Consider the following 19,621-nt stretch of genomic DNA (forward strand, 5'->3'; position numbering starts at 1 on the left):
GTTCGTGCCCATCTCTACTCTGAACCCCTCAGGAACTATTCTCAATATGGCCTCCCTGTTGGAACTCATAAGACAGATTTTATCAGCAAAAAACCTCACTGAGACATCACAACTAGGGTCCAAATTAACCTCATTCACAGGGTTGGAGGTAGGTGTTATCAAATGCCTTTTAAACAAATGAGCTGGACAAGTTTTAGCTGGCACAATGGTCTACTGCTTGGTTCTTTTAAATGGAGATACCAGGATTTGCACCTGAGGCCATACTGACCTTGTAAACAACTGCAGCTATTGTTTGTAGCCTGGGCAGGCGGCTTCAACATACCTGTGCCTTTTGATCCTATTACAGTTTATCATTTCCATTGTCTGTATGATGAGTACAGGAAAGACACAACAAACAACAATAGTGCATCATCCTGTATAAATGGAGGTCGTGCTTGATTCACCACCACTGCTAATTGTGGTTGTGAAGAATGGCAAATCTGATCCAAAATAATTTCCCAAACAGGGCTCCCAAACACCACACCACAGTTTACATGCTGGTGTTACTTTGCCCACCTGCTGTTTTGTCATGATGTGCTAAATATGGGTTGATTCAGCAGAGGATATTTGGGGAAGATTGTATTGGCAACGCGGATTGAGCGCAGTGGTGATATCATGGTAGTCATAGTAACTGGGTGAATCCTTCAAGCAGCCATGACAGTGAAGCACAGTGCGTTCCTTTGACAACCTTTCTTCAGTCAGAACTGGCTAAGAATTTAGTGGCAGTTTCACAAACTGGCAAAACCATACCGCTGGTTAGAGTGTCAGACTAGGATCTGGGAGACACCGGTTCAAATCCTCGTTCTGTCATGGAAGCTCACTGGGTGATCTTGGGCCAGTCACTCAAACTCAGCCTAACCTGCCTCACAGAGTTGTTGTGAGGATAAAATGAAAAAGAATGATGTAAGTCGCTTTGGGTCCCCTTTGGGGAGAAAGGATATAAATATCGTAAAATAAAATGCCAGTATGTTGAAGCACAGAGTTGAATGTCACTATTGTGAGACAGTGAATTCCATTCACCACCCCATTCTCCAACCGATTCTACCCTCACATGGCTGAATCACAATGTGCCTAACATCAGAGCAGGAACACTGAAGGCCAGCAGTAGAAAATTACCATATTCAAACATGGTGTATGGAAGGACGATTGCAATTTGGCCTGGGGCTGGACTCTTGAGATTTCAAAAAAAAACCATGTAAAAGATTAGCAAATGTTAATTTCTCTGATTATCAGAGAAGAAGGCTGGGTTTGAAACCTCCTGAACTGGAACAGAAATGAAAAAAAAAACATCAGGCTTCCAAACCCCACCTCCGCTTGAAAATGTCTGGCTGTTCTTCATGCATATATATACAAATACTTGTTCACACTGTCTCCTAGCATCCTTGCAGGAGAAGGTACTGATTACCAAGCTGAAGCTACTGATTTCGGCTCTTCTCTCCTATTCTCCGATCATCCATGATGTGGGAACTCCGCTCCATAGCCTTCACGCGAGCTGTCTTTGCTGAATTTCTTGCCACGCTGATTTTCATCTTCTTTGGCTTGGGATCAGCTCTCAATTGGCCTACTGCCCCACCAAATGTCCTCCAGATCTCACTGGCCTTTGGCTTGGCCATAGCCGCTATGGTTCAGGCCGTGGGACATGTCAGTGGGGCCCACATCAACCCTGCCGTGACTGTGGCCTGTCTAGTGGGATCTCACGTCTCCTTCCTGAGGGCCGTCTTTTATGTGGTGGCACAGATCCTGGGTGCCGTGACAGGGGCTGCCCTCCTACATCAACTGACACCACCTCACATCCGAGGCAGTTTGGCCATCAACAGGGTAAGGATTCCCCCACCATTAAAGACGGGAAGGGCAAAGGATAACAACAACCCAGTGTGTCTGTACCAGAGTCTTCAAGGAATCTGGATTAGTAGGAGGAATTTCTCTCAGGGCCAAGCTACACATGACGAATGACACTTGAATGGCAAGTGTATTTCTCCCTGTTCACTTGCCCTCCACTCAATCCACTTTCCGTTCAAGTGTCATTCGTCATGTGTAGCTTGGCCCTCACACAGCTGTTTATGCGAGGAAACCAGGTTTTCATGTAATTCCACCCTGCTCTGTAATACTGGGAATACAATCCAGTAGTGCAGTACTGAATTAAAGAATTTAGTTTGTGTCTTGGTCCGTATTTAGGGATCTGTGACTTGGACTTTGGGATGTATATCAATCGCAAAAAGAAGGGGGAGGGGTAGAATTTTAGTAATCTGAGCTATCGCCAAGAAACTATGGCCCAGATTTTTTTTTACAATTTTTTTTATAGCAAGGTTATAATTCTCAAAATGCTTTGCAACGTAAATCTCTGTCATTCAGGCACTTGTATCACTGGTGTTCTTTTCACATGAATCAGAACGGCTGCAGAGTTGGGGAATGGAAGTGGACCGGTTTGCTTATTTGGAACTTGCTTATCTGGTGCCATCTGCTCCGTAGGCATCTGTTTTATTTGCTGTTTATGGTATAAGTGGAGTTGGGGAGGTAGCAACTGATTTACAGAATATCTCAGCTTTGGAAGAGGAAAGTGGTCTTGGCGATGCTCCAATTCTATTCAGGTGCCTTAGGACCAAACTAGACGTGACAGTGTTGACGCCGTTGTCATTTTAAAAGGTTGTAAAATGCCACAAGGCCCGATTCCGATCAGGAACACAGTGTGGTGGACTGAGGCGCTTTTGTTCCCCCTTGCATGACTTTTCAATTCCCAAAACAGTTTAGGGGGGGTGGGTGCAGGCCATTTTGGCACTTGAAAAGGTGCAGGGAGGAACAAGAGCATCTCAGCCCACCACACTATGGACCTGAGCAGGATCAGGCCATTGCAATATTTTTAAGCCCCTTTAAAAGGACAGTGGCATCCAAGGGCTGGACCCATGGCCACTGTCATACTTAGTTTGGCCTGAAGTGCTCAGATTTCTGACTCTGGAAGCTCTGACTGGGCTAGCTGACACCTCTCCACCATTGGCACCCGAATGGGCAGGTGAGCCCTGGCAAATGACTTTCTAAGCCTTCCAGTCTGGAGAGTTACTGCCAGTAGACAATACTGAGCTATGTGAACTTACAGTCTGAACTGGTAGAAGGCAGTTTTGCAGAAGTCTTTCCATTTTTTAAAATACTCATTTTGGTAAGGAGTGCACACTTCTACACCCTGAGATTCTCAGATTATATTCTTTTCTTTTTAACATGCTAGCACTTAAGGATACAAAAAGAAGCTTTAAAATGGTTGTACAATCCCTTTTAAAGTCCCTGATGCAGTAGTATTTGAAGTGTGGGACCCTGTCTGCAGCAATTTCTTCCCCCTCCTGCAAGTTTCAGAATAATACACTTTGGAACTAATTTCCATAATTTATTCAGATAACAAAATTCAGATGTTCTTGGTGCTGACCTTACTTACCTTGACACTGAATGTTTGCTTATAGATTTGCTTCCATGAACCATTCCATAATTATACCAGGTGCACAACTTGCATCCCTCCAAGCCGTAGTTTGTTCACTGGTCACGTATGGGGTCTCACTTAGGGAATACAATAAGCCTCTTGTTTGGTTTCCTACACAAAAAAACGCCACACTATGGAATACAACTAACAGGCCATGTTTGTTGTGCAGGCCTGTGTCTGCTTATATGCAAAGTCAAAAATGGATACAAGAAGAATATGAGTGTTTGGATACCCAGAGCTTCAGTATCCAACCCATGTTTTCTTTTGCTTTTATCATACCTAATAGTACAAGGATCTCACAGATACAAATCTTTGCTACTGGCAATGCAAATTGCTCTCCTACCCAGTGGCATCTATCCATCCTTTGCTGTGACTTACGTAAGATTAAGGCAAATCAAATAGCAATTGAAATTGCAAAAGAGAAAAACAGAGATGTTATCACTGGGCGCATTCAAGGTTTTTCCTCAGGTGTAGTTTAGAGCTACTGAATCATTGCAAACTGCTGTTATTGCCAAAGAAGCAAGTAAAGGTTTACCCGATGTATAGCATGGCTGGCTCTCCATGTTTTAATTTAAAAAAAATACATAATTCAGTTTGTAATAGGGTTGAGTCAAAACTACTTTCTTTTCTCTGGAAACGTTTTTATCAGCCCCACAAAAACTCTTGTTTGGGGTTCATTTTTTTTCTTACATAAATGCTCACTTGCTACTTTACACTGCATTCACTTACCATTGCCCTCACTTGCCCTCTTTCTTTCTCTCTGTCTCTCTCTCACACACACACACATCACACCACATGCAGACACACCCTCTGTTAATGTCAGGTTTTGTACAACATTTGATACATTTGAAGTCCTCTGTACATATAAACATCAGCACAGAAATTACTGTTAAGTTTCCACAGCGGCAATTTGAGAGTTAATGCCTTTTTTGCCCTAAAATGGACCCAGCAAGTTTTAAGATGGAGTTGTGTCAAAACCTGAAGCAGCATCCTTCAGTGTCAACTGTGAAATCTGAAAGCAGACACAAAAATGCAGAGTTCAAAATCTTGCCTGGGTTTGAAATTATGCAAAATTATGTATTATGTAAATATGTAAAAATCTGTATTATGTAAATATATCACCTTTCTTTCATCGTGCAATTCATGGTGGAATGCACCATGGTGAATTTATAAAAGGTCTCCTATCCCAGGGCAGACCCCACCTGCTTAACATCATAAAAGTTGCTCAAACATTTATTCTGCAACTATATCCTGTTCTAACTAGAGTTGCCAGATGGGACTAATACCAAACCCTGGGGAGAGGTGGGGGGGAGCTTACTTTTTTATACAGATGATGCATGTGCACTGTCCCATAACAGTTTGATGATGTCACTTCAGGAAGTGACGTCATTACACTGAGCACCCCTCCACCTCCAGGCACCACCCTGGGTGGCACCACACAGCCACAGAAGGCCTCCTGAATACCCAAGGCACTGGATATTCTCCTGAGCCATGTCACACAGCCAGAGTAGACTGCACAGGTGCCCAGGCTAACTGGCTGCTTCTCCATGCCTTGCAGAGGCTCCATGCAGCCAGAGGGGAGAAGGGAGGGGAAAGGGGAGGGTCCAAGTGTCCAGTTTGGAGGGAACATTTTCCCAACAGTCCCCCAAAATACCAGACTGTCCAGGCGAAAATTGGACACCTGGTAACCCTAGTTCTCACTCTAGTTGAAGCTGCACATGATCAGAAGATGTTGAACGTTCTGCTTTCTTTCAGGTGCACAACAACACAACATCAGGGCAGGCAGTCACCATGGAGCTATTCCTTACCTTCCAGTTGGTCCTATGCATTTTTGCCTCCACTGATGACCGCAGAAGCGACAACTTGGGATCCCCAGCCTTGTCCATTGGATTCTCTGTCACTCTAGGTCACCTACTTGGGGTATGTCTCTCGCCTACATTCCTAGACGGCAGTTTAGCAGGTGTGGAAGAGCCTACCCAAATGGCACATGTGGCTTGTGTTCGAGAGAATAGAAAAACTCACTTTTGGTTTCCTGGACAAATCATCGGGAAGTATTAGTGTTCGGTTGCGCCGAATATGAACCACTATTAGTTTTTTCAGACAAAATGAGCGATTTGGGCATGCTTCTCTTACATGTGAGGCTCTGGCTCAGTGGTAGAGGATCTGCTTTGCATGAAGAAGATCCCAATTTCAATTCTTGGCATTGCCAGTTAAAAGTAACAGGTAGACGGTGATGGGAAAGACCTCTACCTGAATTCACGAAGAGCACTTCCAGCCAGAATAGATAGTATTGACACACTCTGCCCCACCTGTTTCTTGTTCCACATTCCTGAATTAATCGTATGGCTAATCCTATCCAATCTAGGCTCATATCAAACATCGGAGGGCATCACAAATTGGTGCCAATCATATCTGGCCATGTGATGTTATTTCTGTTTTATTATCACTCCCAAAGATATGCCAGTATTCAGTACCACAGTACTAGGGGGGGGGGGGAGCACTGATCATAATTATGTGCAAATTCAAGAGTGATAATAAAACATAAATAAAAGAAAGTTATAATTTATTTATGTATTAGACTTGTAGTCCGCTCTCCCTGCAATGCAGGCTCAGAGTGGATCACAACCTGATTAAAACACAATGCAATATACAATAAATAACATACAGGGCCAAGCTACACATGACGAATGACACTTGAACGGCAAGTGTATTTCTCCCTGTTCACTTGCCCTCCACTCAATCCACTTGCTGTTCAAGTGTCATTCGTCATGTGTAGCTTGGCCCACAGCTAAAAGCAATTCAAAACTGGCAGCAAAATTTAAACAGACAGCGGATTTTACAGTCCTGCAAGATCACTGGATCTGTGGAGGCTAATATACAGCAATGAACTAAAAACCGGGGGGGGGGGGGGGGGTCAAGACAAGACTTGATGCCTTATTGCGGTTTCTCACAATTCTTTCCATCCTCTTGTTGACCTTAAAGGTGTTACTGGACTGGAATCTTGCTGTTTCCACCCTCTTGCTTTCTTTAATTCAGCATGTTCATGCCCACTTAAATGTAGCATTTGTTTGCATAAATGAAATGCATAACAATACACACATCCTGCTGTTTCCTAGATCTATTACACCGGCTGCTCTATGAACCCGGCTCGATCTTTCGCTCCCGCAGTGATGGTGGGTGACTTTGACAGCCACTGGGTAAGGCTTGGAATATTTTGCATAGCTATTTCCTCTGCTCCATTTCACTGTTTGTTGTTGTTCTGGAAGATTTCTCTATCTTGACTTTTCATGCCTCCTGAATTCTAGTTTAGTCAGGAAAATGTCTACTCTGTAAATTGGGTCTATGGAGTTTGTTAGACCTTTCAGTTTTTGCTTCTCTTTCCCCACCAGTACCAATGTACAGAGATAAATTAATAAAGCGGTGCAAAAAGTGATATTGATGTGGTAGTATGTATGATTGCATCAAGATTCTTTTTATGCAACATCAAAAAGAGTCCAGTAGCACCTTTAAGACGAACCAATTTTATTGTAGCATAAGCTTTCGAGAATCAAGTTCTCTTCATCAGATGCATGATCATGCATCTGATGAAGAGAACTTGATTCTCGAAAGCTTATGCTACAATAAAATTGGTTCGTCTTAAAGGTGCTACTGGACTCTTTTTGATTTTTATGCAACGTTTTACTGATGGCCAGGGCTTTTTTTCTGGGAAAAGAGGTGGTGGAACTGAGGGCCAAACTACAAGTGACGAATGACACTTGGACAGCAAGTGTATTCCTCCCTGTTCACTTGCCCTCCACTTGCTCTCCACTCAATCCACTTGCCGTTCAAGTGTCATTCATCACTTGTAGCTTGGCCCTCAGTGGCGGAACTCAGGAGTCAGGACCGCACAATGATGTCACTGTGGTTCAGCTGGAACAAGGGGGGAGTTTTTAAAAGTTTAAATCGCCCTCGTGAAAATGGTCACATGGTCAGTAGCCAGGAATTTCCTAACCTAGAACTGGCAACCCTAACTGTGGAAGCCCCATTTTAATCCCAGTTTCAGATGATGAAGAAAAAGGAACAACTGAGGGCAAAGCTACACATGACGAATGACACTTGAACGGCAAGTGGATTGAGTGGAGGGCAAGTGAACAGGGAGAAATACACTTGCCGTTCAAGTGTCATTCGTCATGTGTAGCCTGGCCCTGAGCTGTGCAAAAAGGGGTGGGGAGGAATGGTAGTATATAGGTAATTTTTCATTCCACACTCCAAAGAGAAATTCAGGGAGAATTCCAGAGGCATTGCAGTAACCCCATTGCACATTGCCAAAGGCTCTTTTCTGCCTGTTGTGTGCTTCATTCACGAATACTGGCCCTATTCTGATTTCGAAGCAGACTATTCCTTTGTTAAAGATATGCCAGTAAAGAACGTGCATTGCCTATAGCAGATTAAGAGTTCCAAATGAAGCTCATTTGTTGTTGCATAAGAAACAGCAGCCTGGAGGCCACCTTCTGTTTTTACCTGCCTCTGCACTGTGGACAAGATGCACCTAATGCAATGCAGTGAGACAGAACTTCTACAGCAGGGGTTTCCAACCCTGCCTTTAATGAAAGCTACTTCTGAATAAAGAGAAATATCTCCCTCCCCATGTTACTAAGGGCCAAGCTACACATGACGAATGACACTTGAACGGCAAGTGGATTGAGTGGAGTGCAAGTGAACAGGGAGAAATACACTTGCTGTTCAAGTGCCATTCGTCATGTGTAGCTTGGCCCCTAGAAACATCATAATAGCATACTTTGTAAACCGCTCTGAGCGGGCATTAAGTTGTCCTGAAGGGCGGTATATAAATCGAATGTTGTTGTTGTTATAGACTATGAAGAGCACCAGAAATAGAGCTATCGGCTAAGCAGCACACAGAAAAATTCCTATGACAAAGGTTTTTAAAATAAAAAGAAGCCTAGAGCAGATCTTTTCACGATCTTTTCCTCAGGTGTTCTAAGGGAATACATGAGCTACTCTGCAGCAGCAGGCAAATTACTGCTAGCTCACGAGTTACCTGTTGGAAACTTAAAACTTTCTAAAAACACACACACAGCAACTCTTTTAAAACTCCACCCCCCTCCAAAATGCAAAACAAAAGCAACAGTCAATCAGAGCTGAATTGTCCTTGATAAATAGGGATCGGTGCCTCTTCTAGAACAGCACAATGCTAGGTGCTATGTTCCTTGAATCAGGAAGCCACTTTGTGTTTCTATAATTCAATAATAATGTTACATCGGGTTCTCAGAAGGATTGAGGGCCAAGCTACACATGACGAATGACACTTGAACGGCAAGTGGATTGAGTGGAGGGCAAGTGAACAGGGAGAAATACACTTGCTGTTCAAGTGTCATTCGTCATGTGTAGCTTGGCCCTGAGTCCTGACACTTCTGGATCCATCTACAGAAAGAAAAAGACATAGTGAATGTTCGGTTTGGACTTTGGTCTCTGACCCATCCCTTACTTACCTGTTGGATCTTGTATATTTACACAGAGCACCATGGATCCACACACCTATAAGAGAACTGAATATACAATCCATGGTGTTGTTGGACTTTTGGTTATTAATAGCCCGGCTGTTGCCTATAGTGAAATAAAGTACCATTTATAGCAAGTATTTTTGTATGGAAGTATTTTTGTAGGAGAACATTGCTTATATTGATTGCAAAAGATATTAACATTGTTTATATTGGTTCTGCACTTGTACACTTTACACTAATATATAGAAGGTTATAAATTAATTTGTTTACTTTAGTGAGTATTCAGTTCCCCGGATTGTGGTTTTCTACTTTTTGCTTCATCAGTTCATAGTGATTGGCAGGAGCACTGCACTGTAGGCACTAGGCACTTATTCTGATGTTCAGGCTGAGTTACAACAGAGGAAGAGGTTTCAGTGTTTTGCTCTTCGTGACTTGGCAATGCATTGAGAACCCTCTTTGATTCTACTTGTGTGAGCTCTGCGGATTCTAGTTTGAGCCAGCTCCGGTTCAGTTTTTCCCCTGGATCAGGCTTTTGTGTGTTTGGAGACAACTTACTATTTGCGTTCAGTGAAGTGAAAGAATGGCGGAAGCAAAACCTTTTAGCAGGTTTGGCAAAGATCCATGAATGCATTAACTTCCCAATTCAGGGATCAAACTGCAGGCATCTTAGGGCCAAGCTACAAGTGACAAATGACACTTGAACGGCAAGTGTATTTCTCCCTGTTCACTTGCCCTCCACTCAATCCACTTGCCAGGCAAGTGTCTTTTGTCATGTGAAGCTTGGCCCTTAGTTCAACGTTTCTTTAGCCTGTGTATAATTTGTACTAACAATCATCAGATCCAGTGTCCGGATCAGAGCAACCATAACTTGCCTTTTCAGAGATACATAGTATGCATTTTTGGTTTGGTTTTAACAAAGCCAAGGAAAGCTTTACTAAAAATGAGCAATCTGAGGGCCAAGCTACACATGACGAATGACACTTGAACGGCAAGGGTATTTCTCCCTGTTCACTTGCCCTCCACTCAATCCACTTGCTGTTCAAGTGTCATTCGTCATGTGTAGCTTGGCCCTTAGGCTGCATTTTGTTTTATTTTTCTCTTTTGCCATCCAGCAAATGCCCTCCTTTATCTTTTTCCTTCTTCAGTACTTCAGGCTTGTTTGAATTTCCATCCTAAAATCTACGTTGCAAAAGTTTCAAGGCAGCAGTTTTCAAACTTTCTACCTTCAGGGCACATTTTCTTCACTGACGTCTCTGATGGAGAACCCCCTGCAGGTTAATTGCAGAGAATCTTTGTATGCTGCACGTTATTTTGAAGCACATTCTAAGGAGTTCACGTAGATTTGGTCCTAGAGGACAAAAAGGAATTTGCAAATTTGTAAATAATTGTTATATTTTCAAGAGAATTATAAGTCACCCTCGTGCCAGTTCTGGCTGCTGCCCAGGATACGGTTGCCAAAAGCCAAGGTAGGGTTGCCTGGAGTTCTCTAGGAATTACAACTCATTTCCAGACTACAGGGGTCAGTTTCCCTAGAAAAAAGGCCGTTTCAGATGGCAAACTCGATATGCCACGGATTCTTGGTGTAATTCCCCAAATTCTCCACTCCCAGAGTTGCCAGCCTCCAGTTAGGGCTTTGATATCTCCCGGAATTACAACTGATCTCCGAACTACAGAAAGTTATCCTGAAAGAAATGGCTGTTTTGGAAGGTGAACTCTATGATATTATAACCCACTGAGGTCCCTCCCCTCCCAAAGCTCCATCCGCAAATCTCCAGGAATTTCCCCATCCACAGTTGGCATCCCTATGCCCAGATTGCTAACAGTTGATGGAGATCCTGGGGGCTTACCCTCATTAATTCGCCCCAAACAGCCTGGCTAGATCAAGTAGCTCTTCTTCCAACGGGCGATTACTTAGGAATCTAGCCTCCACAGCTACTTTAGCCTATTTCACTAGACAGATGTAGAACTTGGATGTTTCACACGGCAGACTCAAAAAGAGAAGGCTGGTCGAGGACGTAGAGGGCAGTCCTCAAAAAAAGGAAGACATTCTGTGGGGGGAAAAGGCCTTCTCACCATCCTACTTGAGTTACCCATGCAACAGAATTAAGTGGTAGAATCCAGCCAGCACAGCCTCCAATTCTCCTCTGCCCTTCCCTATTGCCCCAGTTTATCTTGTGGTGACACAATAGCAGCAGCAACCATCAAACCATTTCTCTCATTTCTTACTCCAGGTCTTCTGGCTGGGGCCAATGATCGGGGCAGTGGTGGCTTCCTTGGTGTACAATTATGCCCTATTCCCCCATGCGAAGACCCTTTCCGAAAGGTTAGCCATCTTCAAAGGTTATGAGCCGGAAGAAGACTGGGAAGAGCGAGAAGTTCGCAGGCGGCAGTCGATGGAGCTGCATTCCCCGCAGACGCTACCTCGAGGAGTGATGGAGAAAGTCTAAGCTAACTCCAGGGAAAGGAACAGGACATAGCTAAACACGTTCTCTGGTATCTACTTCTGAGCCAAATGTACATTCCTACAAGCTGCAAAGGCACTGTGCACGTTACTCTTCCCCCCAGGGGTGGTATGTGGTTCTATGATGGAGCATTCATGGAGCCTAACTCATTAGATCAAAGTGTAAGAGATGTGCCTTTTTCTCTGATATGGGAAGAGCCCCTCAATGAGCATTCAGCTCTTTTTAATAGATAATGGGGCATCCTCTTCTGCCTAACAAAAATAAGCAAATGTCTAGTAGCAACTTAAAGGCTAACAATTTACGCAGACACTTTTTCCCTTTCCTGTCCTCCCTAACATTCTGATGATAGAGGAAAAGGCATTAATCGCAATAATCAGTTCATACAAAACAAAACATTTTCTGAGGTCCACAACTTTTTAAAGTCTGACTTATAGAATGATGGACTGGTAAATTCAAGAATTCTGAGTTTCAGTGTTGCTGACTGTAGCCCAAGTCATCTGGCTTCTAATCAAAACTCCCACCGTACATACAGTGAGTCCCTTTTGTTGCTTTATACCATTTATTAAAATGAATTTCAATTCATTGCATTCCCATCTTTGGGTAAGGAAGCGATCTTTATGACTGCGCCATGCCTAGAATAAGCTCATACCGATCAGTGATTTCAAGAGATATTTTCCAACGGCTGCTAACTTTGTCTCTTCCCATGCATTAAAGCGTTAACTCTTAATATGCTTGTGACACTAGTGATCCTTGCTTGCATCTCAGATGTATAATTTAACTGGAAAAAATAACAACTATGGAGAAGCGGAACAATATAGATCAGGGTCACAGCACTAGAGAAAGGTGAGATTAATTGATCCTCTGTGCCATTCCCCTGATCAAAAATGCCCCCTCTGTGCCACTTTAGGTCTGGAGGCGAGAGATGGGTAACCTGTATTGTGCATGTCTTTAAAACAGCTTAAGCCTGCATTTCCAATTGGGACATTTTACAAAGGGGAGACTTAAAACATCACTGGTTTGTTTCACAGCCCCTCCCCATATGCTGCTTTTTTTGTAGCTAAAGAATCCCCAAACCAGTGGAGGTTGGCCTTAGGTTGGCCCTGCTGAAACGTTGAGATTGGAGGATGATACATGTTGCAAAGACCAATGAGGTTGTCATTGGTTGATTATGTTTTGACCTCCTAACCAGGATTGCCAAGTCTCCTGAGGGCCAAACTAGGGGATAGGGGCGTGGGGTGGGCAGCAGATACTTACCTCCCACATGCGCAAAGCATGCTTGTGCCCCCACGTCACCAGAAAATGACATCATTTCCTGCACAGCACAGAAGCAAAAGGTTGTGACTGAGGCCGATTCTCTAAAAATTGTCACTCCTGTATTGCTCTGGAAATTATGTCATTTCCCATTGACACCGAACACACAAGCCAATTTCTGTCATGTGCCTCCTGGGTAGTGCGCACATGATCAGCTGGTTCCCTGTGCCCTCTCCCCTGCCAGCTGAAGGATGGAGGGGGCGGCAATTGGGGGGGAGCAGCTATAGATAAGGGGTCCTTGCCTGCAGCAGGGGACTCCATCCTAACATGCTTGCATTTTTCTTTTTTAAAATGGTATGCATGTATATTAAAAAGAAATTTTATATTCTTATTCATGCTCTTTAATATCACTAATGTCAGTTTGCAGTTTGCAGAGACACAAAGCTTGCTGTTTTGGACATATTATAAATAAATTATAAATAATAAGGATGAGGGTTTTTATGGGGGCCTTGAACTGCATTGAACAATGTAAGATTTTTGTGTCTTCCATATAGTTGGCGTCTTTTAAACAAATGTGATCTTTTCTGAAGTAGGAGATAGGGGGTGGGACTTGTAACCTATATTTTGTGGTTTTATTTCATTTCATGTTTAATCCAGTATGACCTACATTCTGCACTGGCTCATTTGCACATGCTCTTGCTTGACTACTTTGTGCAAAATGTGTGGCAATGTGGGGTAACGACAAAGGCGACATCTGTCAGATATAATGGAAGTTGTAAAGCATTAAACTGAACGATGAATTGAAGGGTTGCCTCCATGTTAGGACATTCTTGGCCAGCTTGGTTGTTCCTTTTCTGCAGTCAACTTCGAACAAGCAGAATTAAAACTGTGGGTTTCATGCATTTTATTGTATCCTCCACAAAATGCGCCCAGGCCCATCTTTAGCTACAACTATATCATTACCTGGAAGTAATTCCCACTCAGCTTGTGAAGAACAATATGAGCAGTTGTGAAGGCTTCCCTGGGGCTAGTATCTGTTGCACTCAGTTCTGAAGGTATTTAAAAGAGAGGGAGAGAATCTGAGATCTCATCATCTTTTTCAATTACCTGGAATTATTTTAGATGTATGTAATTGCACACAACATCTGTAGCAGATAAATGCAAGTTAAAATGAGTCACAAAACAGTGGTGATGATGAGCCACTTGTGAGAAGAGCTGTTCCAGTAGGAGAATATTGACGTTCACATTGCAATCTAACCCAGCCTTGAATTTAAGAGCACAATACAGTGATTTCCCTTAATGGAAAGCGTCAGTTGCCTGACTGCTTCTGGCGTAGAGCGCAGACAGTCCTATGGGCAGAAATGAAACATAGCTTCAGCGTGAATAGAAGCTCTTTTTGTGTCCTTGGCATAGTGATTTGATGGAGCGATAACATGCTTCTATTCCAAGCACTTGCTACGTGACCTTGGATAAAGTACTAATGGCTGGCTGCTTTGTATTATCAAATCAAGGTCTAGGATGAGGAATCAGTAATTGCACGGCATTGCAACGGCACTGCAAACTGATACAGCATTCTTCTGCAATAGCATGGGTGGTGCTGTTACCAATGGCAGTGACCACTATCACTGGATATCAACTATAGCATTATGCAGAGTCCAAAACTGCACAGAAAGGGAACCATGTGGCATGGAAGGGACTGAGATCATGCGCCTATCCCACACAACTTTGTCAGCGCACACATACTCATGCGCCTAACATTTGGTCCTAACTTTTCAAAATGGTAATATTAAAATTGGCTGGTGGGTCGAGTCAAAGATCACCCCCTTTCCAGATGCCCTTGTGAAGTTTACGAGAAGCAGAATACGATTGCTGATACTTAATCTCAGCAACATTAGACTTTTTTCTAATGATGGAGGCTCCATTGGTGGACCTTTCCTCCCTAAACTTATCTAACCCTCTTTTAGAGCCACTTGAGCTAGTGGCTACCATCACAGCCTGTGCTTACTGGCAACCTTCCACATCTGGAGGTCATGAGTAAGAAAGAAAAGTGCAAAAAGGATAGATATGGTGAAAAAGGTCACCTAGCCTACATGCCCAAATCTATTTTTGTGTGTGTGGGGGGGGGGTGTCCCCCAGTGCACAGAGCTATATAACACCTTTGTGTTTTTCTGGTCGTAGACTTCCCTGAGCCCCCCCCCCCCCCCAGTCAATGTTGCAAACAGAATGTTGGAGTACATAGACCTGCTGTCTGATCCAGCAGGGTTCTTCTTATGTCCTTCTGAATAAGATGGTTGCCAATGCCATTCAAAAATTGGCAATCATAATCCAAACCTCTGCAAACCTCTTGCCCCCTAGTAGTTCTTCCCTTGGATGTGAAGCAGCAGCAGCTTATTTCAAAAAAAACTTGGCCTGATATGAATCTCCAGCCATCTCCTGTGCTTTCAAGACTTCAGAGTCCACTGCCCATAGCCATAAGCCCCTTCCAAAGTATGCAGAGCCAAAGGTATCCAAGTTGCCTTTCAACTTAATGTGAATGAACTGACTAGGTGATAATCCTTAGCTGAAACCCCACATTGTCAGACCTGTTTTTCCACCCTTCAGCTCTTTTTAGTGACCACTTCTTGAACTCTCTGCAGAAAGGCAAGTGCGATGTTTTGTGAAGCTTGATTGCTGGCCATTGTGAGCCCTCTGTCTTACACGTGCATGTTGCATTAGGGTGCTCATGCATGCACTTGGATATTCTCCAGGGCTTTTTTTCAGCTGGAACACGGTGGAACAGTGTTCCGGCAGCTCTTGAAAATGATCACATGGTTGGTGGCCCCGCCCCCTGATCACCAGACAGAAGGGAGTTTAGATTGCCACCACTGAGTTCCACCACCTCTTTTCCCAGAAAAAAAGCCATGATATTCTCAATAATAAATTGGTGACCAGAAAAAAGCCCACAGGAAAAAAGCCCACAAAAAACCCACAGTCATAAATGCTCACAAGAAAAAAACCTACACAGAAAAAAGCCCACACGGAAAGAAGCCCACACAGAAATAATATTTTTTTATTAATTACACCTTCTTAAATTGAATTGCAGCGCTTTGGGGCTATATGCTGTTGGGTGCAGCAACATTAAAATAAGTCGATTTCCTGTGAGCTTTTTTCCTGTGGTCTTTTTTCATGGAACTTAATAAATCATGCATATGGGTGTGATCTAGCATTTATGTGGCTTGTCATAGAAAAGGGAGGTCACAAAACCCCACCGCCACCACTACCTCTTGGAGCGATGGTGGGCATGGGAGTTTGGGGCAGGGGATCTCCCACCCCCAGCAGTGGCAGCCCTAGTATAAGACGTTCTGCCGGCTTGCCTTTTGGAACTAGAGGCCCTCCTGGAGAAAAGTACCTTTTCCAGGTAGATTAGCCATTTTTGATGGATATGGGCCGCCCACCTAGGCACAGGTTGCTTAAATCACATTTAAGTCAGTGGCCTTTACAAAACTAAATGTCAGCACATTTGCAGCCATGTGTATTATGCTTTCAGCAGATGTATTAACAGGACAAAAGGAAATAAGTTCAAACTTTTCCCCATAGGCAGGGAAATAGCCCCTAATATCCCTGTTTTATGCAGCTAGTCTCTAAAAAATTGTTGAAAGACTTTTGGGACTGCAGCCTCAAAAGTTACATTCTGAGGTAGTCATACACAGGGCTCATTTCAAGGGGGAACGCACAGGAACGTAGTTCTGACAGTTCCCCAAAGAGGTCACATGTCAGGTGGCCCCGCCCACCTTACTCTTGGCCATTTTGGGCCTGTTTCAGCCTGGATTGGGGCCAAAAAGGCCCGGATTGGGCCTCTGACAGGCAGTGGATTACTCTCCCACTCAGCAGCGGCCCGAGCCTGACCATTTTGGGCCCCTTTTTGGCCATTTTCAGCCCCTTTTTACCATTTTGGGGGCAATTTTGGCCCTGAATGGCCAGAATCAGGTCCAAAACAGCCAGGACAGGTGACGTCAGGGGGTGTGACATATGCAAATCAGTTATGCTAATGACACACTTCTGGTGATGGCAAGGGGTGTGGCATATGCTAATGAGTTATGCTAACGAATTAAGCTAATGAGTTCCTCCAGCTCTTTTTCTACGAAATGACACCTGGTCATACATAAAGTAATTTTAAAGCTGTCAGCTTCCCAGATATCAGTACCAGGACATGTAAAATACTAAGAAATTAGATTGCCAATATGAATGACCCAGAATGTTCACTCCCCCTTCCCATTCCCTAAGGAAAGAATGTTTGTGTACTCACCAGAAACATGCCCCTTGGCTCACTTACTTAACTCATCAGAAACTATGTCATCTGCAAGGTTCTTTGGTAAGTGGTGCGACTATTCTCTTCTAGAAATGCATGATAGATCCCACTTTAATCTGCTGGCAATTGAGGGGTGTGTACGGATGTGTGGGACTTCTCTCCAAACATCTCCTAGTTTTTCCAGTTTTATAGAAACTCTTTCTAGCTTTCCTTGAAAATTCTTAGCTGCTTCATCTAAGCAGCCAAATTTACCCCAACACTTTGCTTCAGGTAAAAACCAAGTTGTAGTGGGTGGACTTTCCCTTGGGGGCCAGGTAACCTTTCAGTTCTTTCTAATTTTGCAGTTCTGTGCAAGGAGAGCAAAGCGCCGCCATGATGAATGGCTAGAACGAAAAAGTGTTTTTAAAGAGAGGCGAAACCGTGACCAGGCAATGGAATTCAGCCAGGGCAACTTGGAGAACCAGCCTGCAACATTATCCCCTCCATCTCAACTTTGCTGGCAGTCTTAGGTGTTTTGAGACCTAACAGACAGAGGCTTATTTTAAAATAACAATCAACTTGACACTCACATAGCCACTCCCATACATAATACCCGTTTTTATGTACAGATAGAACTTCAAGTAGTACAAAATGGACTGGATCCTTTTGATTGAAGGAGTAAAGGCTTGTTTCTGGAGTAGAATAACTCTTCTCCTCCCCCCACCCCCTTCTCCATGATCCAGCAGGATTACATCTTATATGGACAACACATATGATCAAGGGATAATAACCTATGAGTCCAGCTTTATTGAACACCGGCTTTTCTCAAGCACAGAGTCTACACAGTGTCTCTCCCCCACCCCGGCAGATTCTACCCAGGGGGGCAGAGAGGGAGAGACTGTGTAGTTCAGCAACCCCTGTGGGTAGAATCTGCCAGGTTTTAAAATAAAGAGGCTGCGGGTGACTGTGTATTTCAGCAACCAAGGAGTTAAGGGCGCTAGCCAAAAGCTTCTTTTCTTTTTCACTCCCCCCCCCCAAATCTTTGCTTTACAAAAAGATTGAATTGTTCTCTATCCAACAGCTCTTTAAAAACTACAGTTCTCATGTAAAATTGCAGAACCCGCCATGTGTGAGACCCTGAGAGTGAGAGTGAGTGAGAGTGAGAGTGAGAGTGAGAGAGAGACCCTGAGGGCCAAGCTACAAGTGACGAATGACACTTGAATGGCAAGTGGATTGAGTGGAGGGCAAGTGAACAGGGAGAAATACACTTGCCGTTCAAGTGTCATTTGTCATGTGTAGCTTGGGCCTGAGAGTGAGACCCTGAGAGTGTATGGCTGGCCCCAAAGTCACCTAGCGAGCTTCCATGGTAGGGCCAAGCTACACATGACAAAAGACACTTGCCTCAAGTGGATTGAGTGGAGGGCAAGTGAACAGGGAGAAATACACTTGCCGTTCAAGTGTCATTTGTCACTTGTAGCTTGGCCCGTAGAGTGGGGATTCAAACTGGGGTCCCCTAGGCCCAACTCTAGCCACTACAGCAGACTGGCTGGTTGTGATAGCAGCATTCCACGTGGGGCAAGTAGAGTCAGTCCATCCTGTTGCGCGCTGCTTATCAGTAAGAAACGCTGCAATCTACTGACCATAAAATTGCATCAATTACTTGGCTGGGTGATTGCCGCAAGTAGGGTCAACACAGAATGTCTCAAGTTTGTTTGAGAGTGAGGAAGTTCCTACAGTAGACATTTGGGAATTGAGAGATGTTAACCGGATGACTCCTGGGCCAGGAAGAATGATTGCTTTCTTCGATGTGTTCATCTGGCAAGCCTTCAGATGGTAAAGCAGGAACAGCAACTATTCATTGATCTAAAGGAAATAAATCAGATGAAGCGGCCAATGTCGTATCACGTTGAGAGGAATGCTTTCCCAGGTGATCAATGAAACAGTGCCATATTTGATCATCATCATTACTCAAGAATGTGTATGACACAGGACCTGTGACTTCAGCTACAGTGAAAGTAACCCATAGGTTCATACTTTCTAGCAAAAACCTTGCCATATGGTGAAAATGCACACATTGCATAGGTGCCAATGCAGACTCTCGAGAAAATTCTGGTTTATTTTGCAAAGCCTCAAGGTAGAGACTGTTGAAGCAAAGATGATACGATACCTCTTCTGCTGCTCAAGTTGACTTCTGTTGTTGGGCAAGCAGTGATATGATGGGCAATAAGGAACCTGGCAAGACGTCTTGTTCATTGTCCCCTAACAATCCACATTAAGGCATCCTTTTTGTCTGAGAAATTCCATTTGTCTTGGCTACTTACTTGGGAATGGCTTGTTGCAATGGTGATGTCCCGACTCCCGAATGAGTCTGCAAATCAGCTAATGTATCATTGTCAGAAATGATCGTATTTGACTGGTGACCCATGTTTTACAAATAATGGGCACAAAGCTGTGATGGTTGCAGCAGATGTTTGAGATTATCGCAAACCATTTTGAGTAAGTGTTGATACAATGTGTGTATTTGGTGCCCTCAAGTCATATCTGACTCAGGGCCAAGCTACACATGACGAATGACACTTGAACAGCAAGTGTATTTCTCCCTGTTCACTTGCCCTCCACTAAATCCACTTGCCGTTCA

At 43.8% G+C, this 19,621-nt stretch overlaps 1 protein-coding gene across 1 annotated transcript; it reads left to right on the plus strand.

Moving 5' to 3' along the window:
* Positions 1-1,442: 1,442 nt before the first annotated feature.
* On the plus strand, positions 1,443-13,521 carry AQP2 (aquaporin 2). The gene is made up of 4 exons (XM_055003431.1): positions 1,443-1,857; positions 5,258-5,422; positions 6,619-6,699; positions 11,235-13,521. Exons 1-4 carry the CDS (start codon positions 1,495-1,497, stop codon positions 11,448-11,450), a joined length of 825 nt encoding a protein of 274 aa, XP_054859406.1. The 5' UTR covers positions 1,443-1,494; the 3' UTR covers positions 11,451-13,521.
* The last annotated feature ends 6,100 nt before the right edge of the window (positions 13,522-19,621 follow it).

This window comes from Eublepharis macularius, chromosome 19 (assembly GCF_028583425.1).
Source record: "Eublepharis macularius isolate TG4126 chromosome 19, MPM_Emac_v1.0, whole genome shotgun sequence".
Lineage (NCBI taxonomy): Eukaryota > Metazoa > Chordata > Lepidosauria > Squamata > Eublepharidae > Eublepharis > Eublepharis macularius.

Bases quoted from the DNA above. Each gene is read 5' to 3' on its own strand.
- AQP2 (XM_055003431.1), top strand. From the start codon at position 1,495: ATGATGTGGGAACTCCGCTCCATAGCCTTCACGCGAGCTGTCTTTGCT. The intron at 5,423-6,618 runs GTATGTCTCTCG...GCTGTTTCCTAG, and splicing joins CTCTAGGTCACCTACTTGGG to ATCTATTACACCGGCTGCTC. The intron at 6,700-11,234 runs GTAAGGCTTGGA...TTCTTACTCCAG, and splicing joins GTGACTTTGACAGCCACTGG to GTCTTCTGGCTGGGGCCAAT.